The sequence below is a fragment of the Urocitellus parryii genome, chromosome 6 (assembly GCF_045843805.1).
Source record: "Urocitellus parryii isolate mUroPar1 chromosome 6, mUroPar1.hap1, whole genome shotgun sequence".
Taxonomy (NCBI): Eukaryota; Metazoa; Chordata; class Mammalia; order Rodentia; family Sciuridae; genus Urocitellus; species Urocitellus parryii.
The window spans coordinates 147,058,893-147,080,197 of NC_135536.1; the positions used below are offsets into that span (position 1 = coordinate 147,058,893).

At 42.7% G+C, this 21,305-nt stretch overlaps 1 protein-coding gene across 1 annotated transcript in view; it reads left to right on the forward strand.

Moving 5' to 3' along the window:
* The window catches only part of Lrrk1 (leucine rich repeat kinase 1), a 156,086-nt gene that overhangs the window by 4,430 nt on the left and 130,351 nt on the right, over window positions 1-21,305 (forward strand). Inside the window, exon 2 of the mRNA XM_077799968.1 lies at window positions 488-703. Coding sequence (XP_077656094.1) covers window positions 607-703 — 97 coding nt within the window. The 5' untranslated portion in view covers window positions 488-606. The remainder of the gene's footprint in view (window positions 1-487; window positions 704-21,305) is intronic.

Below are 21,305 nucleotides of genomic sequence, written 5' to 3' on the forward strand. Positions count from 1 at the left end.
GGGATTACATGCCCACCTCTTGACTTCCAGAAGAATCTATCCTGGGCAAGGGCAGGGACTTGTATTGTGTCCATCTGTACATGTATCTGCCCCATACCAACTGGAGCAGGAGACCCTGAGGGCAGAAGCTTCATTGAGCCGTATTGATGTCACTGGGCCCTGCACAGGGCCTGGCTATCTGACAAGAGACATAAGATATGTGTTCATTGAATGATGACTGAGCCCTTTACCAGCAAATGCTTTGAGATTGCTTAGGGTTTCTTCTCGGGGAGACAAGATCTAAACCCAGTGCTGAAGTGGAATGTAGGGAGCTCTGTCCTTTCGCAGTTCTAACCTGATAAATTTGGCCAGATAGATAGACTGTGAAGAAGAATATTGCAAAGGAAAGGAAATACCAGTGGACCAATATAAAGTAATTATTTGTAGGGGGTGCCAGAAAGGACTTGAGTTACAAAATCTCTTATTTTATGATGTTTTTCTCCACCAGAAGGGGAAAAAACTCCACTCAACCATGACTGTGTGTCCGTGCCTTAACCCACCTGGGCAGCTGTGGTGGCGGTGACAACAGCAGGACCTGCCTTTGGAGATTGGCTGCCTCGAGGGTTGATGGCTGGCATGTCGCGGGGACCACCCAGCATGTACTGGTGTGTGGGGCCGGAGGGATCAACCGTGTGTCCAGAACGCGCCATGGAGACCCATAATGGTAAGGGTGGAGCTAGCCATGCTGGCCTGGGTGTGAGCTGCCATGCTTGTCCTGTAGGGAGTTCAGGCTGTATAAGGACAAGGGGTTTTCAACCAAAGGAAAGAAAATGACAATTAGTTGGTGCTTTTTCATCACAAAATATATCTTGGGATTTTCACTTAAATTCTAAAAATTGAAGGGCCATGAATAAAATTTATTGTGGGCTCAATATTGTGGGCTTAAATATTAGGGTATTATTTTATGTTGGTTAAAGGACTTTTAAAAATGGGGGTTTTGTTTTTGCATTATAAAATAATGTGTTTTCATTAAAGAAAAATTGAAAAAAGCAAAGAAAAAATTACCTAGTGTCCTACTGTTCCACATTCAAGAATAGTTAACATATAGGCATATTCTCTTCTCATCTGCTTCTCTGTCATTAAGAGACTTTGTTTTAACTTTATGGTATTTATAAAGTGGATATAATGTATGCTACTTTCTCCTCCTAATCTTTTTATTATTGACATTTACCCAAGGTACCACCTAGCTCATGTGATTAAATGAAATATCATTTTATATGAGACTACTACATAAAATTATTGACCTAATCCTTATTCTTCTATTAGACATTGGAGTTGCTTCTAATTGTTCACACTTTGCAAAAGCATTCCATTCTATCTTTTTTATACATGAGTTTCAGGTTATTTCCATAAAATAGATTTACGAAAGTCAAGATTATTGGGCTTAAACATTTTAAAGATTTTTCCACTAAAGTTTTGCCATTTTCTTAATTCCAATTCATTGTGTATGACAGCAGAATGCATTATGATTCATTGTACACATATAGAGCACAATTTTTCATATCTCTGATTGTACATAAAGTAGAGTCACACCATTTATATCTTCATACATGTGCTTAGGGTAATGATGTCCATCTCATTCCACCATCTTTCCTACCCTCGTGCCCCCTCCCTTCCCCAAGTTGTGCCATTTTTAACACTAACACAATATCATTGACATTGTTAACAATAAATATGTGTTGATATCTTAGTACATACCAGGTTCTGGGTTCAATGTTTTACCAAATAATCTCATTTCATTCTCAGAGCAACCTGTGAATATGGTACTTTTATCCCTGTTTTATAGCTGATTAACTTGAGGGTAAGAGAGGTCTAGAAATTTGTTCATGGTCAACAACTCATAAATCAAAAAACTGACATCTGAACCCGGCCTGACTTCTAGAACTTTCATTCTAATAGTCTGTCCTTTGAGGTTTGGTAGGGACCACATGTTGGACTTGAGAGGCCCCCATGTTGGGTGTGAGAGGCCATCATGCTGGATTTGAGAGGCCCACAAGCTGGATTTGAGAGGCCCACATGTTGGGTTTAAACACATTGGGTTCAAAAGGTCCTATGTGTTTGTAACTGTATTAACAAATGGGCACTGGTCCAGCAAATGTTTTGTTCAGTGTAAGTAATTTTTCTCCATCTCAAATGTTTAGAAGCTAATAAGGGTGAGGTTTCTATGCACATAAGTCAAATTATGAAATGGGAGAAGTATTTTCTCTTTGACATTTCCCAGCACAAATGTTGCCAGAGTGTTGATTTGTATCTTGCTTTCTTAGCATGAGATAAGGCGATGTGGACAATAGAATGCTATCCCTGATTTTGGAGCAGAACCTCTGTCTTTCCAGAGCACTTGCCGCTTTACTTTCCCACCTGCTGCTTCTCCTGGGAGATGAGAGTCGGGGCAGGGATGCTGGGACCATTTGGGGTTTGTAGGGTAGGTGATTGTATCATCTGCAGAGGCCTCTGCCCCATCCCCTTCCTGGTCAAGATCTGGTGATCTAAAGGCAACCCTGGCCCACAGAGTCACTGTGTTGTGTCTGCCGATTCGCAGACCCCATCCAGACCCACTGGAACAGTATCTTGGTGGTCTGGGCATTTTTAAAAAGTTCCTCCATAATTCTAATGCAGCCAAAGTTGAGAATCAACTCGTCTAAATGGTTTGAGTCCCATAGAGCAAGATTTCTGGGATATTAAAGTACACATAGGTTCCCTGGGGATCTTGGAAAATGTGAAGTCTCATTGAGTAAGTCTGGGCATGGAGATCTACCTTTCTAACTGGCTCCTCTCACTCAGGCTCGTGAGTGGCAAGACTAAGATGATGCCCTCTAAGTCCCCAGGGATCTTCCTTTGATTCTTACATGTCCCAGGGACCTGGGTATGATGGGCCCTGGACAAAACTGGAACCAAACCCACCTTCCAGACTTGGGGTAGAACAGATAACCAGAAAATGTTTAATGTGAACCTAGAGGTGAAAGCACTGATTATCCCCAGTCCTTCATTTCTTTCCCTTAAAGATCTGTGTCTGAGTTTTCTACTGTGCCTTGCTTCGTCCCCTCCCCCTGACAGCTGTGATCCCATTGCAGGTTCTGAAGACTTTTCTGCCCTCACAAGCCATTTTCTGCCATGGAATCTCAGGTCTCCTCATCATCCCTGTGGGGAATAAATCTAAGAGCACACACAGGGGACATGATGGGACTAGGTACTATGCTAGCTGCTTGGGGTTGGAAACAGGGCAGAGAAGGGACACCCCGGAAACCCTTGTGGGTGAGGGAGGTGTTTATCAGGGACCTAACACACAAACCATAAAATCAAAGAAAAAGAGAAGAAAGTGGCCTGCAATACATCAGAAAATCCTTTCCAGTAGCTCAGCATTAAGGAAATTGTATATTAAAGAATTATGATAGTAACTGAATCCCCTTAAGGAAGCTTATAAAGATTTATGCTCATACTCCATCCTCAGATTTTAAAGGTGGTTACAACAGGACTGAGCCTGGGAGCCCTAGCCCTGGAGCTAACTAACTAGCAGAAATTTATTAATTTCAGAGACTGAACCCTATGTCACCCCCATTGTAGAGTCCAATTTTAATACTTCACATGTTGGATTTCATTTTTACAGAGTATAAATACCAAATGCTCCTTAAATTATGATGGAGTATAAGGAGGCTGATTCATAGTGGGATAGGGAGGGGGAGCAGGGGAGGAATAGAGGAACTCTAGATAGGGCAGAGTGGTGGGAGGGGAAGGAAGGGGGCGTGGAGTAATTAATGATGGTTGAATATGATGATCACTATTATCCAAAGTACAGGTATGAAGACACGAATTGGTGTGAATATACTATGTATACAACCAGAGATATGAAAAATTGTGCTCTATATGTGTAATAAGAATTGTCATGCATTCTGCTGTCATATATAAATAAAAAATTATGATAGGGTTATGTCCCAATAAAGCCATGGTAAGTCGAAGATGCATTTAATGCTCTTCACCCACCCAACACCATAGCTTAGCCTAGCCTACCTTGAACGTGCTTGGAACACTAATGATAACCTACAGTTGGGCAAGATCGTGTAACACAAAGCCTATTTATAATAAAGTATTGACTATCTCATGTAATATGTTGAATATTATACTGAAATTATAAAACAGAATGGTTGTGTGGATACACTTTCATACCATGGTAAAGTTTAAAAAAAAAATCGTAAGTGGAACCATATTAGTCATGAACCATCTATATGAACATCAAGGCCACACACAGCACAGGTGCAAATGATGCTCAAAGGGTGGGGTCGGTGTACTTTGTTTATCTGTAGTCTTTCTGTTTTCTAAAGTGAACATGCGTCATCTGTTGTTGTTACATTACTTTTGTAATCAGAAGACTGATATTGCAGGTTATTTTTCAATTGCTATTTTTTGTAAGTGTCAATAGCTTTGCCATTAGAACCTAACCAGCATGGCTTGTGGGTTCACATCCAAGGTCAAATTGTTTCATGGGCCTCTTTCCCCTTAATGTCTTTTTTGAATAAATGGGGGAGTGTTTGACTCGATACACCTACAGTCGAGTCCTCTGCAGGATCCACTTTCTCAGTGTGTCCCCAGAGGTGGATGGTTCCTTCTAACCCTCTCTGTGGATCTCCTGGATCAGGAGGACCTCTGCTTCTCAGCCCCACTTTGCCTACCGAGATTCACCCATCTCTCCTCAGGGAAGACTGTTCCAGACCTAATTCCCAATCCTGGTTAAGAAAATATGGCTGCCAACAGGAAGACAACTGATTCTCAAATTAGGTAGGGGCAGATCTCTCAGATTTTAAAAATCCTTAGAAGATGATATGTTTGAAAATGACAAAAGTTCTTACATTTGCAAGAATAATTTAGAAAAAGACCAAACTTTTAATTAAAAACCTGCTTTACTTTTGAGCTTGTTAGTAATGGCATTTTGTATTTCACACACACCTGTTTTGACTTGGATAACCTCACCTCCTGTGTTTGTGGAGTGGTTCACTCTTTCAAAGCCCATGAATGAAGCCGGCTGCGGTGGCACGTGGCTGTTGTCCCAGCTTCCCCCATAGGGTAAGTAAAGGCAGGAGGATCGCTTGAGCCCAGGGGTTCAAGGCCAGCCTCAGCAACACAGTGAGGAAAAAAAAGCCCATGGGTGTGTGAGTGTGTCCACTGTGTGGCCTACCAGTCTACACAGCACGACTGTGTCTCAGCGAAGCAGGCCACAGCCTTAATCTCATGAGCACCATCAGCAATGAGCTCCCACTTAGTGCAAGAGGAATGTTCCAAAGCTCTGATGGGTTCCCAGGGGGCCAGGCCGCAGAAGAGAGGTCAGCAAGTTCCTTACTGGACAGGGCTGCTGACCAACTGCCTTCACAAACATGTCATTAGACATTCTTGAGCCTGTCCCTCCTCTATCTGACACCAGCCAGAGTGGAAAAACCTGTTCTGCCAGCCGAGGTGGGGCACCCGGGAAAGTAGAGAAGTGAGGAAACTTCCAGATAATTTCAGCCGAGACTCTCCTGGATGGTGGAAGGTGGGGGTGCTTGGGCGGACTCCATCCTGGAGGCAGCCCACACCCCACCTCTCTGCGAGTGGTCCTAGCTTCTTCTCTGAAAGCCCTGACACAGCTGCCTGCCTCTCAGAGCACTGCGTGCTGCCGGACCCAGCATGGACCAGAGGAGGAGGAGGAGCATTCCAGAGGGTCTTCAAATCCCAGGTTGTTACATTGCTACTTGCAATATCCTTCCCCCCACCGGCTTTGGCATTTTTCAGATCGGTATTAAAAATCTAACTTTTTAATCTAAGTGCCGAGTGGTTTGCTGAAGTGGAGGCTCTTCTTGCCTTCTAGAAATAGCAAGAAATATACTGAAGTAGGAAGTGCCCGTAGGGTCGTAGCTTGCCTTCTTTATGGGCCAAGGGACAGATCTACACTGACGAGCCAGCCCACATGTTTAAATGTCCCTCTTGTTGGTGTCCTGCCTATACCTGCTGGGCCATGGAAGAGTGGTTGGAAGGGGCTTTGACCATGGTCAATGGGACACCCTTCTCCAACCTGGTGGCAGGAGCACCCTGGGCCTCTCCAGGGAGGGCAGCCAGCATCCAGTAACAAAGCCCTTACTGAATGAGAGGAAGAAAAGAGGACTGAGTGGTGGCCCAGCTGGTAGGAGCAATGGCTGTGAGCATCCATCCATGCAGGTGGCAGTTAGCACATCTGCGCTTCATGCCACAAAGCAGAGCCCAGCTACACCAGCTCTGGGCTTGATGCGGCTTTTAATATGAACTTCAGTTTGAGGCTTAGATCTTGGCTTCCTCATTTACTTACTTTTAGCAATGGGCAGCTGGCTGCCTGTCAAACGATGCCAGCCTTTCTATTAGGAAGTTGATGCTGTAGGTCTGTGCCCTGCTCTCACTGGACTCAGTGCCACTTGATGAGGTTGATCAGAACCTCTTTACCCCTTTCTTGGCATAACTAAAAGCAGATGCCTTGCTCTTGCTGAGGGTTCAGTTTTAGGCCAATTCATCTCCCTGCCTTTCATAGCTAACAGCTCTTTCAACTTAACACCTTCCACTTGACTATCACTCCAACGAATCTTTAGGCCATGGCTGCCTGGGACCAGGGGAAGAGCTGCCTTCCATCTCCCCTTCCTCCACCGTGCTGTGGGTGGGCTCCAGGGTGCACCCTCACCCTCTCATCCCTCTCCCAGGGGCCAGAAGCCTCAAGGCTCAGCCCCCACCCCTGCCTGCCTCCTCTTACGTGAGTTGGCCAGGCAGCCCTGCCTGATGGCCCAGGCCTACGCAGTATGCCTTCGGCATCCAGGAAAGATTTTCTTTCCAGTTCTCTTTCTGGGTTCCAATGAAGAAGTCAATGGCCTGTGAGCAGGGCGATGCCTACAAGGACCAGGTCCCTGTGTACAGGGATAGGATTGTTACCCATCAGTCTGGATTCCTAGTCCACATGAGTCAGACCTCAAAGGAGCCATAATTAGGAAGTGTTATGAATTCTTCAGTTCTCTGGGAATGGACACCCCCCACCCATAACATTTAAATCTAAACTGTAGTGTATGAATTTGACATACATTTTAGGGACTCCTGATGAATGACTATAGGGAGCTACCAAGAGAGACTGTTCCCCCTCACAGTGGTCTTTGATTTGTGATTTTTCTACTTTATGGTGGTGTGAAAATGGTATGCATCCAGTTCAACCCATATTCCAGAATTACGATCTTTTTTCCCAAGCAAAGGTTTGTAGCCCTGTGCTGTCATGCGATGCTGGGCGGCAGCAGCAGTGAATTGTGGCTCCTGGTCAGCCATGCTGACCCAAGGGGAGCAAGGGATGCTTGATAGTGAGCTCCTTGTTGAGCTGTGATGTCTGGGAGGTAGGGTGTGTTAAATGCGTTTTGAACTTAGGGCATTTTCAATTTACAAGGGGATTATCAGGATGTAACCCCTAAAGTTATACGTGTGTTTCTTGGAAGTCCCAATTCTTGGTCTCTTCACCATCCAGGCCACCCTTGTCTTCAGTTTGTCCTGATTCCACTTAGCCATCTTGCTGTTTCTTCATGACATTTGTCCAGAGAAGAAAAGAAACAAAACCAAAGAGAACACCCAGAAACATGCAAGAAAAATCTTCCTGAGCTCATAACCTTGTTGTGCTAGAAGGAACCACACACATTAGTCAGAATTGTATTTTCAGCTGTAAGGAATTTTTTAGGATTGCAGTTGAGTTTACTGATCCTGGCTCAGGTTGTACCCAGCAACTTTTCTTTCCAGCCCCACCTGTCATCCAGCACCCAAGGGCTTGTTGCCAAGTGTTGTCTTAAAATCACCTGCAGGGGTGTCTGTCTCACAAGAATCAAGGGGAAAAAAATAGCTTAATTTCTGTGGCACTGTGAACTTTTTACAGACTTAGAGATATTTAAAGGCATTCAAAAATAGTCTATTATTTTAAAAATAGAACCATGTGATCATGTGAATTTCAGGCTGGAATTTGAATACAAAGTGGCAATAATGACACTGAAGTTTCTATTAGTAGCTCATTTTGGACTTGAGACAGGGGTGAGAGCACTCAGAGACGAGTGGGTGGTCACAGGTGGCCCACACCTGTGGAGGTTAAGAGATGGAGGACTCAGAGGTTGGTGGTGCTGGGTGGGAGGAGGCCAGGGCAGAGGCCAGAGGCTTTCCTGCCCCTGTTCCAGCTGCCAGGCCTAAACAGCTCTGTGGGCAGTGGCTTGTCTCTGTGCCCACACCCCAGCACCTCTGGGCTCAAAAATAAAAGGTGAACAAAGAGCCTTTGCTTAGCATAGGGCAGGAGCATTCTCCCTAGTCCTGACTCCTCCCTGAAGGTTAAGGGGAAAAGTTATTTGTATGAAATTCCACACATTCTCTTGTAGATTGAAATGATACCAGTGAGACCTGGGTGCTCCTGCACATGCGCTCTCTCTCTCTCTCTCTCTCTCTCTCTCTCACACACACACACACACACACACACACAGGATCATTCTTTTGGTATGTGTTCTTGATTTTCCGTGGGTTAAATTCAGTCCTACGTGTTCGTTGTGCGACTTTTTCATGATTGGTACGTCGGAGCTCTCTCTGTGTGCACCACGTTAGTTGAGTGTGAAAACAACTAGGTTGATTTTTACCCATCCCCTAGTAAAGTCACTTGAGAGTCCTTCTCAGTGTTGCCTATTATTGTAAGGGTTGCATATTACTGCATAAGCCCCAGCAGATGTAACAGAGTAAGCATGTTAACATTTTTCAAAATGCTACTCACCCCTGGTTCAATAAGTCAGTACAAAACAAAAATTATAACGTAAGAAGACTAGCAGGGCCCTGTCCCCATGTCAGTGTCTTTATATGCTGTTGCTAGATTTAGTTCTTTAGGTAACGATCGCTTCTCCATGTAGAGAACGTGCCTGTACTCTCTGGCTGACCCACTGGGGCAGGGTCTGCTGCCCTCCTGCCATGTTGGATGAATATTTCCTTCATGTTCCTACTCCAAGCTCCCTGCACGCTTTGTTATATTGGTGTTGACCTATCTCTGTGAGATGAGTCTTTATAACTAAATGATGTGTTCCCATCTTCATGCCTCTGCCTGGAGAGACTCAGTACCATTCTCCAGAGTGAGCACCTTCATCCCTTCGACCTCTATCCACCTTCCCCCTCCCACCAGGAGCTCTTGCTTCCCGACCTTGTTTAACTGGAAAGTCTCAGTGAGAGAACTCCTAGAAAAGGGCTCGTGGGAGGCACAGGTGAGAGACTGCCACCCGAGGTCATCTTCATCTTGCCCTCCACCGGGCTCTCTTGGTTGGACAACTCCAGTCCTCAGAACTTGAAGAAGCCCACTCTCTTGTCCTCCAAGGTGGTCTGACGGTCATGGTTCTGTGGGCAACCTGTCTTTTCCTCTCCGGGAGCTTTTAGGATCTTCCCAGCAGGCTTGGTCTTCTGGGATTTCATAACCAACAACCTGAGCAAGAGTCTTTTTTCACTCATGCTGCTTGGCTCTGGGTAGATCACACACATATTCCTTCCAGGCCCGGAGATCCCTTTGTATTTTTTTTTTTTTTTGATAAATTTTCCCCTCTGCTTTTTCTCTCTCTTTTTTTTGTTTGGTTTTTTCTTGTTTTATGGGATTCCTACTAGTTAAGATATATATTATCTTTTCTTTCAGATTTTCCAACTCTCGTTCTCTTTCTTAAAGTTGGAAGGATTTCCTTGACTTTATCTTCCAGCATCTCTGTGGAACATTCATTTTGGTATTTGTTTTTATTTTCTAAAGGCTTTCTCCTGCACTTAGTTGTTTCTTTTCATAGCATTCTACTCCTGTGTTATGTGTACAGAATGTTCTTGAGTTTCCCAGAGAATCCTAATTGGGTTTTATTTTATATTAAGGTGAATCCTATCATCTTAGCTAATTTTTATTTCTGTTCATTTTTCGAATGTTAAACATGTTTGTTAAAGTCAACATTTTTACAATGAATTCCAGACAAACCAATAATTACATGATTCAAAACATTATGAGGGAAATTTGCAAACAGTTTATTTTGTAGGAAAAGACTGTAAATTACATGGAGAGCAGGTTCCTGCCTTGCTAAGTCCATGAAAATGCTGGCAAAGGGTATTTCTTCATTGGTACTTGTTTTTTAAGTTTGTTGTTGTTTGTTTTGTTTTTGGCTTTTGTAAATGATTTGCATCATCCGAGGCCTGGATTTTTGTTTCTCTTTATTAAGTCAGCACTATTATTTCAATGATTACCTATCAATTTGCAGTAGACAGTGCTCTAGATGCTGAGAACACCATAGGAATGTGGCCTCTGCTTTCATGTGCTTCTAATTGTAGCAGAAAAAAAAAAAAAAGACAGCAAAGAACAGGAGGAAAACCAGAGAGTGCTGCTTGCTGTGGGTAGCATTGAGCAGGATCATGCTAAAAAAAGCCCATGAGGCCATTTTTCATTGTTATTGGCTGTTTTAGTCTGTTTTGTGTTGCTATGACAGAATACTTGGCACTGGGTCATTAATAAAGAAAAGAGGTTTGTTTGTTTTATCGTTCTGGTGGCTGTAAAGTTCAAATATCATGGTGTCTGCTTGGCTAGAATGAAGGCCTTGTGCTGGATGGTCTCATGTAGTAGGAGCGCCTGCATGTGGAAGAGATCATAGGCTCTGTTAGAACAGCCCACTCTCTCAGGAACTAATCTTCTCCTGTGAGTCCCAACCCAATCCTCAAGACCAGAATTCATCCCTTCACAAGGGCAACCCTGGCTCATCTCCTTCTAGTTCTCATCACCTTGCTTCAACATGAATTTTGGTGTGGTAAACCACATTAAAACTGTAGCATTGGATGAAATGTTGACATTGAATCTGAGATTCCTGGGCAAGTGATCACATCTGCTGGATTATCCAAAAGGAAGGAATCATGGGAGGGTGGGAAGAATGTTTTTTAAATATACTGAAAACAACAAAGAAGGATATGCCCAGCCTTCAGGTACACATTCATTTACTTAACAGCAGGAGTCCAATATCCATATGAATGCAAATCTTAACATAATCCTATCATCTCAATGGCTAGCTGGCGTCACCTTTCAACCAAAAATGCCATGCATCATATTACTTGGCTGTGGCTCTTAGCAACTTGCTCCACCTCTAGGAGCAGAAAGGGACATAAAGAAAATTAACCAGGGTGCAATAATGGAGGGACACATGCTTAGGGCATGTGTTAGACAGTTTTCTATTACTATAACAAAATAACCAAGGCTATATACTTTATGAAGAAAAGAGATTTAATTAGCTCACAATTTTAAAGACTCAAGAGCATGACACCAGCTTCTGTTTGGCTCTGATGAGGCTTCACAGTGAATGGCTTCACAGTGGCATGAGTGCATGAAAAAAGGGAAGATCACATTGCAAGACAGGAAGCCAGAGAGCATGAAGAAGCCAATCTTGCACTTCCATAACAACCCTCTCTTTCAAGAACTAACTGTAGTCAAGAGAACTAACTGATCAAGAGAACCACAATAATCCCTTCTGGGTTTGCACCCCCAAATACTTTATCAATTCCTACTAGTTTCTACCTCTTAACAGTCCCACCACCTCCCAACATCACCATACTAGAACCAGGTTTCCAACACATGAACTCTTAGGGGACGAACCACATCCAGACCCAGCAGAGCACTGGGAAGGAGTCTATAGAGAGAAGTCATTTAATCAGAACCAAGCGATTAGAATGAGAAAGACAGTCTCATAAAAATCAAAGGAAATGGCATTTCTGGCAAGACACCAGAAACATAAATGCTGAGAAGTGGGAATGATCTTGGCGTGTTTGAGAAATAGCAGACTGGCCCACGTGATTGGACAGAGTGAGAAGAACATTGAGTGGGACTAGAGAGGCGAGCCTTCATGGTATGGGCTCAGGTTTTGTTCCAATAGCTATCGAAGCATCAGAGTAGCAGTGTGTTCTTCATAAGGGAGTCCAAAGGCTGTTTCCTGAGCCCTGGGGACAAGGCACCAGGCAGAGTCCAAGACAGGGAGTAGAAAGGGGAGAAGAACACGGACCTGGAATATGTTTCCAAAGAAAGCTCCAAGTGTTTATGTTGTGTAACAAACCACCCCAGAACCTACCAACCTGACATGGCACTCTTATTTCCCAGGTTCCTCTGGGTCAAGACCTGGCAGGGTCAGCTGGGTGGTGCATGCCTCCCCCACCTGTCTAGCTCCTCAGTCCTCCTCCACTTGATTGCTCTCTCTTCCACATGCTTTCTCACCATCCAGTGTTTGGCCTGGGCTTCTTTACAGCTTGCAGTGGAATTTTCAGAGTCCAGCAACACAAATATCTAGGCCTTCAAAATGCTTAGACCCAGAACTGGCACAGTACCACTTCTGCCACATCCTGGGGGTCAAAACTAACCCAAAGTCCAGTTCAGATAAAGCCCAGGGAAGGAAATAGGTCCCACCTTCTAATGGGAAGAACAGCACACCGTTAGTGGCCCTCTTTAATACGCCATGGACTTGCTGGTGGACTGGCTATGAGAAGTGAGTGAAAGAGGGATTATGTAGTCACCACTCGGATTTAACCAATGTTCTGTCATTTTTCTTTCAAAAAATGATGGCAAGAAATCTCAATGTCTTACATGTACAGCTAGAGCCCTTTGGGTCTCTCCCTGCTTTCTCCAAGTCCAGAGGTGGCCACTGTTGGGAAGTTAGTGTGACATCGTTACCATCTTTTATACCATGCCAAGTATGTGTATGTCCATAGATACATGAGACTGTTTCTTCCTAAGTGGGTCCTCTCTGGGTGCCACCTGTTGGGCAAGATTGAGCGTTGAATCCCACAATACCACCCATGGGTTAAGAAACAGGCTTCACGGAGGAAACAAACTACAAGGCCTGGGTCTGTGAGATAAAGTTGCATGTAGTAGCCGGCTTCACTGTCTTACGGGGAGGTGTGCCAGCAGGTCTTCTAGACAGAGGTGGGTTCAGTTCAGCAAAGAGCCCAGCCTGGCTCTCCCTTCTCAGAAGGCATCAGTGACATGCAAGCTGCGGTAGCTGCTGCTTATAAGTGACGACTTGAGACTTTGGGATGTGAAGTTCTCCATGAGGGAGGGTGGGAGGCCCTAGACCTCTGGGAAACTGAGCTTGGGTGCTCTCCCTTCACCTGGGAGATGGGGACACCCCTAAGCTGGCTCATTGGCCAAAGGTGAAGAGGGCAAAAGCTAGCATCATGGTTTGGTAATGACAGCTGCATTCAGAACAATTTCCATATTTAAAATTTTTGAGTAAATATTTTCATACCATGCCAGTCTTTTTGCAGCTTGCTTTTTCAGTCAAGATGAAGTTTATAGAATATAAATAAGTTGGACCAGCATTTCCCTGGGTTCCATATCCAATTCAACCAACTGAGGATCAAAAATAAATTTTTTTAGGCCAGACACCGTGGTGCACACCTGTAATCCCAGCAGCTCGGGAGGCAGAGGGAGGAGGATTGCGAGTTTAAAACCAACCTCAGCAATTTAGCGAGGTGCTAAGCAATTCAGTGAGACCCTGTCTCTAATAAAATACAAAATAGGGCTAGGGAAGTGGCTCAGTTGTCAATCGCCAGTACCCCCGCCCCTGCAATTTCTTTTTAAATTGTGTTCACCCTAAACATGTGCAGGCATTTTGTCATTATCCCTAAAGATACAGTATAACAATAATTGATATATCATTTACATTGTATTGGATATTATAAGCCATCTAGAGATCATTTAAATTACATGGAAGGATGTATGTAGGTTCTACGCGAAGTACTGTGTCATTTATACAAGTGACTTGAGTATCTATAGATTTTTTTTTCCCCAAGTAGGTGAAGAACAAATTACCTGCAAATACCAAGGGATGAATGTATGTACTGTATTTTCCAAGAAGTTGCATTCAACATTTGCCTATAAAACCATTTAGGCATTGTCCTTTTTTCTGGGTAGTTAATTTGACCATTGATTCTCTTTCTTTCAAGGTTAATTAATTTAATTAATTAATTTAATTAATCTTGAGTTAATTTCGACTATACAATTTTCTGGATAGTCATCTATTTCATTTGGACTTTCCAATGTTTTTAGCATGAAGTTCATAGTGACATCAGTATTTTAAAAGATATATTTTAATTATGTTATTGATTTTAATATGTGAATCATAAACATGATATAAAATTCAAAAGTACAAAATATTCTCTCCAACCCTGTCCTGTCTTCCAGTTGCCCTCTCTTCCAAAGAATTGACAAATACGGATCCACCCTCCCCAACCCCCAACCCCTGTGCTTTTTTTTAACCTCAGAAACCACAGTTTCTTAGGCCCAGACTCATAACAGCATTTTTTTAAATTCCTACAAGTCTTGAGCCTCTGCAGAAGTTTGAAATATTATGTTTTATCTTAGTTTTTAAACATTTTATGTTATGGAAAAGTCTGAGCACATTACAAGTTAAAGAGAATAATTTCATGGACCTCTTTGTAGTCTCATCTAACTTAAGCAATTTTCACACATGGTCAATCTTGATCTATGTATATTTCCCTTCTCCCTCTCTCCAGATGATTTGGAGCCCAATTACAGAGTTTATAGCCTCAGAAGTCTTTTTTTAAAAAATTATAATACACTTAACGTACTTTAAAAAAATAAAAAGTTTCATTAATACTATCTAGTCAATTTTCAAATATCCGTGATTCTCTCTTACTTCATTTTTATGACTGTTTTTGTTTTCCCCCAACAGATTTGTTGGATCAACATCCTTTTATTTTATTGGGTCAGTATAGCGAAGTCTCCTAATTTCTGTCTTTCTCACTCACTCTCTTTTTCTGTGAGATTTCATTGTTGGTAAAGCCACATTATCCTTTGCAGTTTCCCACAGTCTGGGTTTTAACAATGGCATCCCTGTGTGTGGCCTAGCAAATTCGTCTCTTCCCTGTGGTTTTCTTAGATCCAGAGGCTTGATTAGATTCAGGAAGATGTTTTGGCAAGAACACTCAATCATGGTGTGTGTGAGCTTCCTATTGCCTCACCTCAGGAGTTAAGGAATGTCGAAGGTTCCTCTTTGATGTTTAGATTTTGCCAATGATTTTAGTTGTCAGCTTGATCATTAAAACTCCTAATGGATTTTTGGCTTTTCACTGAATAGTTTTATGGGTCACCCATTGTTGCTCAGATAAACTTTTTTACTTGGGGTCGTAGAGGAGTGAGACTTTAAGTCCGTCTTTCCTTCTTCACTTATTAGCAGAAAGCTCTCTCTAAAGAAGAGCACTGTCTTGTCAACTACAGTCCTTGAGTTATAGTTTGTATGAGAACATCAAGATTCTTCTGAAAATGAGTCTATTCACTAGCACCTCTCGGAGGTGACCAGTAAGGGCCATCATTATGAACTCATGGATTTTAGCTTATTTGTTGTTGCTCTTTGGTGAATAGGTCCTTCAGGTTGGTTACTCTGTCTTTTGGCATGACCCCAAGGCATCTTTGATGACTTCTTTGATTTCTGACACGAAGAGCTACAGGCCAAGGTTGCCCGTTTTCTGTCCTAGATGGACAATGTGCCATTTCTCCAAGGACCCCTGTTTCCTCTGGTGACCTCATGATTTTCAGTTCTCTAATGTACATTTCGGTCTCCTCTCTTGTTCCAGATATTTCTTGTGAAATCTCATGTGCACCCCCTTGAGCCTATTCTTGTACCCCGTCTCCATGTCTCTCTTATTTTTCTGTTGGTCAGTCTTTCCATAAAATTGCTGATTTCATTAGTTCTTTGAGAAAACCAGCTTTAGATTTTGTTCTGTGTTTTTTAAATTTCCTTGGTTTATCTTTAATGTCTGCATTTCTCTATACTATCATCTTTTTTTTCTACATTGACTCCTCCCCCTTTGCAACTTCATGACTAGTAGTATCCTGTCACTTCTGAGAACTCATCTTTTTTCAACTTGACAATTGAGCTTATTTATTAGAGTATATGCTTCCAGAATTCTTTTCAGATGCGTTTTGAAAAACTTCAGTAGGTACTGTCAGCCCTTGGTATCTGTGAGTTCCATATCCATGGGCTCCGTGTGGATGGATTCTACCAACTGCTAATCAAAAGTATATGGGAAAAAAACATGGTGTCTGTACTGAACATATGCAGACTTTTTATATATATATATCATTATTCCCTAAACAATGCAGTAGAACAACTATTTGCATAGCACTTACATTGTATTAGATATTTTTAGTAATCTAGAGATAATTTTTTAAATACTCTTTTTTTTCCTTTTAGATGTTGATGGGCCTTTATTTTATTCATTTATGTATATGCGGTGCTGTGAGTTGAACCCAGTGCCTCGCACGTGCTAGGCAAGCACTCTGCCACTGAGCTATAGCCCCAGCCCCTCTAGAGATAATTTAAGTATAAGGATGGATGTGCATTACATTATGTGCAAATATTATTCCATTTTACATAAGGGACCTGATCACCTGCAGATTTGGGTATCTACAGGGGTTCCAGAACCCCTGTGATTCTTAGGAACAACTGTATCTTCCATTCTCTTTTTTTTTTTTTTTTAATTTCTACTTCTAACCTCTATCTTTGGTTGCTGCATCCTTTGCTTGGTCTTCCAAATTACTGACTTGTCCTTCAGCCCTGTTCTTTGTGCTTGGCAGCCCATCTGATGCATTTTATAGCTCAACTCTTCTAGTTTTGATTTCCAAGATTTTTAGTTGATTCTTGCTTATGGATTCCACTTTCTCCTGTGTCTCTCCAGGTTGCCAGTGGTGCTTATTCTGAGGTTGTTCTTGCTCTACTAACACTGGCTGTGGGTAGAGATGGTGGAAAGCTGGAGTCCAAAAGGCTGCTTAGGGAAGTTTGGGGGCTGACTCAGTCTTTTCCTCCAGGTCAATGAGGACACTTGCAAATTTCATTGTGAAACAAGAGAGCCCAAGTCTTTCTCATCTCAGTGACTGGCATATCTGTAGGTTCCCCCATCATAAAGTAAGGGCACAGCAAGTAACTCAGGCTTTTAGATCTCACAAGACCCTGCCTTGTATAGACACTGTCACCATCAGCTGCTCATTTTCCCATGGGAACTCAGCCTGAGAGCTGCAGCTGTGATAGGTACATCTTCTGCCTGGTTTCTGATGAGCCTGTAGCCTTGGCCACATAAACAGGGAACTTAATGTGTCTTTACCCTGTGTGGGGGTGGGGAGGGTCTCTTCCTGCCCTTCTGTAGCCTGCTCTGAGTTCTGGCTTTATTGGTCAAGTTTGATTCTTCTCCTTTGTGGGGTTGCCCTTCCTCAAATGTTTGTGGGTGCCTGGTCGGATATTGATCTTCCTGTTCGGGATTCCCCAGAGCTTTCTGTGAATCCAGCAACAGTCACTCTGTCACTGTAGCCTGCAGGAAGGAGGCAAGAAGACTGTGGCAGGCTTCTTGGAGGTGCACCGAGAGCATATTTCCTGGGCAGAGATGCGGGTGGGGAGTGGACAGGTACCTTCTGGGACTTGCCCACACACCTCCTCTTTAGCCCACATGGTGGACCCACTGGCCTTCTGCTGCCTGGCACAGGCTGGAGAGGGACTAAACACAGGAGCCTGCACACTAGGGTGGTCCCTGGCTGAAGCCCCTCTGCTGGCATCCCTGCGGGGCTGTGGGAGCCTCCTGCTTCCTGTGTGTATTGCAGGCAACTTCAGAAGTCCCCCAACCTCCTCCACCTCATGCATCTTGGTTTCTGGTTCTTGTAGATCTCTGTCTTTTCCTCTACTAATATTATTGGTATTTGGGGACATTTTTAATAGTTTCTAAATATTTGGGCAGAAGCAATGGCTACAGCAGCCCACGCTCAGTTTGTTGTTTTGATTCCATCATCCAGCATCTTGGGCACCTTTGAAGTAAAAAGATTGCAGGAAACATTGAGTGATGGTGTTGAGAACGTGGGCTTTGCAATCAGAGGAGCTGGGTTCTAATCCAGATTCTTCTACATCCTTGTCCTTATCTGCAACACATATAGTTGGAATCTCTTTGTGGGATGCTAAGTGCCAATACCACAGTGTGCGCTTGTGGACCCTCAATGATTGGCCTATTTTTTTTTTTTCTTTTTCTCTGGTGGACAAGTTTTGTAGCCTCACCTGGACTTTATTTCTATTAACAAAAATGATAGTAGCATTACAATGATAAAAAGGGGGGACGTTCAAAAAAATGTCTTTGATTTTGGCTCTAAGTCATCATTGGCATAGAATTTAAAACATGGTCAGTCCTCATTTTTCCAAATATGTATACAGCTGAAAGTTGACATCCCTCAAATGGAATCATCAAAATCAACTGTTTTAATTAAAGCTGTTTTGCTACCATTAAATCAAAGTGTTTTCAATACAGTAAAACTTTCCTTGCTTATTTTTAGAATGTTTCCCCTGCAAACTATAAAACTTGTATGTCTTATGGAAGTTTAAGACACCTGATACAGCGTGAGGCTCTAAAGTTCGTGGAGTAAACAAGGCTGATGGTATGCAGGGAGCCCCTCTGGTTATTGGCAGCAACCTTGGAGGGTGGTAGGGCTCCCTGCTTTCAGAGAACAGGTCAAGAGGGAGCACTGGCCAGAGAAGCCCCTCTGTCCCTTCTAGAACTCAGCTCCTTAGAGTCTCCATCCATCAATCAGTTTGTGCAGTCAATCCCTTTTGAGAAAGTCAGGAAAGTATTTCTTCCTGGGGTGTTCACAAAATAACTCAGAAATGACAATGAAAATATGCACACACTTCCCTAGTATGTTCTAAATTGGGACTTTATAGAGAGAGATTTCTGGTCCTAAATTGTCACTGCAAAATAAATTAATTCACCCTTCTTAAGATAAGGACAAGATGGTCACTGTTTTGCATGGGTAATTTCTTTGTTTTACTTCAGTTGGTTGCAACAGCTTCCTAAGTGATTGTTTTCCATCCTTGTTTATAAAAACTAATTTAGGGAGGCAGTAAAGTTTAGTGCTTTGGAGTCAAGAATTCTGCAGTCAAGCCAAAGGCGTGCAAATCTTACCATTGGTCAAGCCACTTAATTTCTGGGGACCTCATTTCTCTACCCATAAATGGGGACAATACTAGTATCGAAAGGATTAAGTAATCAGTTTCCTTTGAACATTTGCTAACCACCTTTACAAAATAATATTTCCATTCTCTCTCCCTAAAATTTCTACAAAACAAAAAAGTTCTTTCTTTGTTGTTAATGGCATAAAGATTTCTACAAATTTAAATAAACAAGCGGTAGCGTTAGGAAGTTGCCAAAATAAGCTATCAGAAATTTCTTTTTCTAAATTCAACCTTAGACAATGTCCCTTTTCTCTTGTTCCTTTTCTCTTGTTTTTTTTTTTTTTTTTTTTTTTTTAATTCTAACTAAAAATAAGCTCAGTTCCTCCCTCAGTCAGTGGCCTTTTTTGATCATTTTGTTTGGAAGGGCTGGTATCTTTTAAATATTCAGCCTCAAGCCATTCATAGGGCCTTGAACACAAGTCATAGAAAAATCATGAAGGGAGGCGGTGAGTCAGGATTTGGCAGTGCAGGGTCTTGGTAGTGGAACCCAAGCATTCTTGGGATTTTTGTGGTTAGGGAGGAATCTTAGAGTGCTTAGCTTTAATAACCAGAATATCAGTCATGTAAAAAAGAGAGAGGCCTATTGTCTAGCCTGCAAATTTGCACTATACCAGTGGGCTTTCCCATGCAGGAAAAATCGCTGCGATGTGACCACCACAGGGCAGTGTTGGTTCAGTTCAGCTGGCCACACAGTAAAACCCCGGCCCCCAAGCAGCAGTGTTGACCCCTGCAGACTGCAGATCTCCTTGGGCTTTGTGAGGCAGGCAGTCACGTCTACTAAGCACTATCTTTTACGAGAATGGCTTTTGGTGTTGGATTGAACCTTTCAGAGGCCACATTGTAATCACCCATTGCGTTCATCTCAAATCTGCACATGAAATTCGTCAACCTGGAATTCGGACAGGTACAGAAGACCCCTGATCTTGACTTGCATCTATGTAGCACATTTGCTTTTGGCTTCAGAAAGTAAATAACAGTCCCAGCATTGAAACAAATCAGTTAGAGTCAATCTTTGTTGTTTGAACTTGAGGGTGTGTATCTCTCCCTAAAGACAGGCCGAGGAGAAGGAAGGGTGAATGGCCTCATGTGTTCCTCGCCAACTCAGGCACAATTCCCTGGACAACTAGGACGTGTTCTGAGAAATGCTTGTTAGGTGACCTCGCTGTTGTGCAAACATCATAGAGTGCACTTACACAAACCTACATGGCAGAGCCTGCTACACACCTAGGTATATGAGATGTGTGTGTGTGTGTGTGTGTGTGTGTGTGTGTGGTGTGTGTCCCCTATGGCTCCTAGGACCACAATAAGCAAAATAACACAAGATTAAAACAACCATAAGAGGAAACAGTACAATCGAAAGATGCAGTAAACATGAGATGTATGAATTTGTTCCCAGCATAACATGGCACACTGTTCTATAGTCAACTTTTTTTTAGAAATAGGAGTATACTCTAAAATAATGATGAAGTGTAATGTAATAAACCCATAAACCAGTAACATAATCTTTCTATATTACTCTCAAGTATTGCTGTATCTAATGGTGAGAGCTGTACTCTTACCTGGCTGGCAGTGCAGCAGAGGGCTTACACCAGCGTCACCACAGGCAGGAGCAAAACCTTGTACTAGGATGCTTGTAATGGCTACAGTGTCACTAGGTGGTAGCAATGTTTCAGCTCCATTATAATCTCACAGGGCCACCATTGTAGACTGAAACATCCTTCTGCGGCTCCTGGCTACATTTTAAAACCTTAGTTGTTTGACTATGCAATACAGTCACATGATTCAAAAACCATGAGTATCAATCCACAATTCTTAGATCATTTTTTCCTTCCAGAATTTCTTTATATGTACACAAGCAAAACAAATATAGATTCTTGTTTTTCCCATCTTTTACACAAAAGGTAGCTGATCATGAGCACTATTGTGCACCTCCTATTTCTTTCACACATTTGTACCAAACAGATATTATCAATGTTCTTTTTGACAAGTACATAATATTCTATGGTAGATGGGCTGCATTTAGTATAGACACTCTCTCCTCTCTCTCTCTCTCTCTCTCTCTCTCTCTCTCTCTCACTCTTTCAGTTGCAGATGGACACAATACCTGTATTTTATTTATTTATTTTTATGTGGGGCTGAAGGTGTTTTTTTTTTTTCTTCAAACCCAGTGCCTCACACATGCCAAGTAAGCACTCTACCATTGAGCCACAACCCCAGCCCCACACTCTTCTCTTAATG